This window comes from Diaphorina citri, unplaced genomic scaffold (genome assembly GCF_000475195.1).
Source record: "Diaphorina citri unplaced genomic scaffold, Diaci psyllid genome assembly version 1.1 scaffold25629, whole genome shotgun sequence".
NCBI lineage: Eukaryota > Metazoa > Arthropoda > Insecta > Hemiptera > Psyllidae > Diaphorina > Diaphorina citri.
This window is the reverse complement of record NW_007402970.1, coordinates 1-2,635: the sequence shown is the minus strand read 5'-3', so window position 1 is coordinate 2,635 and position 2,635 is coordinate 1. Positions and strand designations below refer to the sequence as shown.

At 43.8% G+C, this 2,635-nt stretch overlaps 1 protein-coding gene across 1 annotated transcript; it reads left to right on the top strand.

The window, feature by feature from the left end:
- The first annotated feature begins 508 nt into the window (after window positions 1-508).
- Window positions 509-2,503, top strand: LOC103523529 (protein lethal(2)essential for life-like). The gene is made up of 3 exons (XM_008488568.3): window positions 509-622; window positions 1,224-1,409; window positions 2,092-2,503. Exons 1-3 carry the CDS (start codon window positions 509-511, stop codon window positions 2,275-2,277), a joined length of 486 nt encoding a protein of 161 aa, XP_008486790.1. The 3' UTR covers window positions 2,278-2,503.
- The last annotated feature ends 132 nt before the right edge of the window (window positions 2,504-2,635 follow it).

Here is a 2,635-nt window from a genome sequence, read left to right as displayed (position 1 = left end):
GTGATTGTATTTACTAGTCTAAGTGGACGGTTAAAGTCGGTAGATCCCGGTGGGATACTTTATGCTAAACTCCAATTTTCCACATTTTTCTTAAGCTACCTATGTATATCAAAAGCAGTTGAAGGAGGGGGGCAAAGAAGTGTGGTATGTTGAGGGAGACAGGCCAACGAGGTACCAAGTATTATCTGGACAAGGCTGGTATTTATACCTTCAACAGAATTAACTATGCAATGTGCAGGAGTGTTTCCTGAATTCTCAAGTTTACTCAAAAGTTGATGAAAGAGGCTTTTGTTTTTCAATGTAACAGGCTAACTCTATGTTACAAGTGAATTTATGACAAGAGACAACTATCGCTTGTTTGCAAACGGGGAAGTGACTTCGGTATGTTCGCCATGAATGGTCCTCTGGTCCCTCTACTGTTCCCGCGATTGGTGGGGGTGATTAATCGGACGGTCCCCAGGCCGCCACACTGAGCTTGGATCCAGCGACCATTTCTCAATTACGCTAAATGGGACTGAAAGGACGAAAGGGAAGACCTGCATCAAAGAACTGGTCCAGTTTGGCTACAATCAGGCATCTACGCTCAGCTATGGATGCGGGCTACTCCGACCCGATGGCGTTCGCTAGCTTAGTGCTCAAACAGTGGCGTTTCTTGTTTCCTACTCTACCAACTGACGAACCATCCGCAAACCGGTAAATGGTAAATTTGTCTAGTTCTGAATGACGCTATGAATAGGGTTAGGAAACCGACTAACCCTAACCAGGCCTAGCTAGCTGGCCCAGTTTTTTCAAATGGCGTTCTCTCCACTTTAAAGAACAAGCCACAAGTCCTCATGGATGCGCCAGGACCTGCGCGTTCAGGACGAGGCCCCAATTAAAACATAGCTCTAGACGGACCATCATCCAGATAACGAAAGATTATCTTTCCTTATTCTGCCCGTCCCCATTCGGCGGAAAGCACGGCTAGAACCACGCTAAAACAACAAAGGACATTTTTATTTGTTAAGGCATAATGCTTGCTCACAAAGTGTCATTTCCCCGCTAATACACTCCGCTAAATTTCATTGACTTTGAACTTGACATCGTCAACCAATTAACCTCCAAATCCCAAAGTCCACCGGGCTAAGACCGACTTACACCACTGAGGTTGTAGTCGCTAAAAACAACAACAAAATATTACAGGTGATTCTGGACGTTTCAACAATTTCGTCACCCAATGAGAGATCTCCATCAAAACCGTGGACGGGTTCATCTTGGTGGAGGGGAAGCATGAGGAGAAGGAGGATGAGCATGGATTCATATCCCGTCAGTTCAAGAGGAGATATCTCCTCCCTAAGGATGTGGAAATTGAGAAGGTTACATCCAGTCTATCTTCCGATGGAGTTCTAACCATCACCGCACCCAAAAGAGTGAGTACAAGATTTTACTTTTTCTCTCTTAAATTAAATTTTCAATTCTGACGGTCTCAGGGGGTAAAGATGGATCGCTTCTAAATTTCATTTGTGGGTCTAGATTTTAATGTGCATGTGCATCATTCGTGTTACCTATTTGAAGTACAAATCACCGATCAAAATGAATTTCGCCACTGTATAGAGTCCCTTTACCTCACAGAAACAACAGGAGTTTTCGTTCGTCTGATACCAAACCTCGGGGGCATCAACCAATTAATTAGTCTAGGCTCTAGGATTTAGGAACTTGAGAACTCTAGGTCCTACCCTACCATGGTATCACTGATATTTCAATGTTCTTTCTCTATCAATAGTGTATAGTTTTCTGTTAAAACAGGCTAATATAGCGGTTGTCAACCTTTTTCTCGTCCGCGTACTCCAGGGTACCCATACCTAGGTTAATGTGTACCATTACTATACTGAGTGCTACCCCCGGAGGGTCTCTCGCGTGCCCCGGTTGAGAATCGCTGGTTAATGTGTTATATTGATCTATTTTATTACGAGTACGTACATATTATAATTATCTAAAAGGTTAACCTTGTGAATTCTATCAGTTACTGTCGTCTCTTCATTTCAAAATTTAAATGGAAATTTGGAGTTACGGAGTCCTCCATCATTATACATATTATCCTTCTTGTTGCAGACCCTGCAAGACAAAACCACGGAACGACCCGTCCCCATTGTTCAGACTGGGGTGCCAGCCCTTAAACCCCAGGCCCCGTCTAGCAACTCTTCCACCCAACAGTCTCAGCCCATCATTACCTCTCCTACCCCGAGTGTGTGTGGCGATCCACCCCGGGAAACCAACATCAAGATTGAGCAGCACTGAATACACCCTTTCTTAATATCCGAGCCTGGTGAGACTCAAGCCCAACAACAGAGAATGCCCAACGATAGCACACAATAAAGATCGCACCGATAGTAACCCTAACGATACAGAATCAGATCCCAACGATACAATAACACAACAATAAAATAATATCCCACCGATCTTAACCCTAACGATACAGACGGATTCTAAAAAACCAGATCCCAACGACAAAGAAACTAGAACTAGAACCCGGAGATGGTAATCTCCACAATACAGAGCCCTAAGCCTAACGATCATGATCCCAACGACAGCTCGAAACCTTGTGATGACAACAGAAACCCATTGATATCTCTTTTGTACAAAATATTTAGTAGTA

Bases quoted from the DNA above. Each gene is read 5' to 3' on its own strand.
- LOC103523529 (XM_008488568.3), top strand. From the start codon at position 509: ATGGGACTGAAAGGACGAAAGGGAAGACCTGCATCAAAGAACTGGTCC. The intron at 623-1,223 runs GCTAGCTTAGTG...ACCCAATGAGAG, and splicing joins ACTCCGACCCGATGGCGTTC to ATCTCCATCAAAACCGTGGA. The intron at 1,410-2,091 runs GTGAGTACAAGA...TTCTTGTTGCAG, and splicing joins CCATCACCGCACCCAAAAGA to ACCCTGCAAGACAAAACCAC.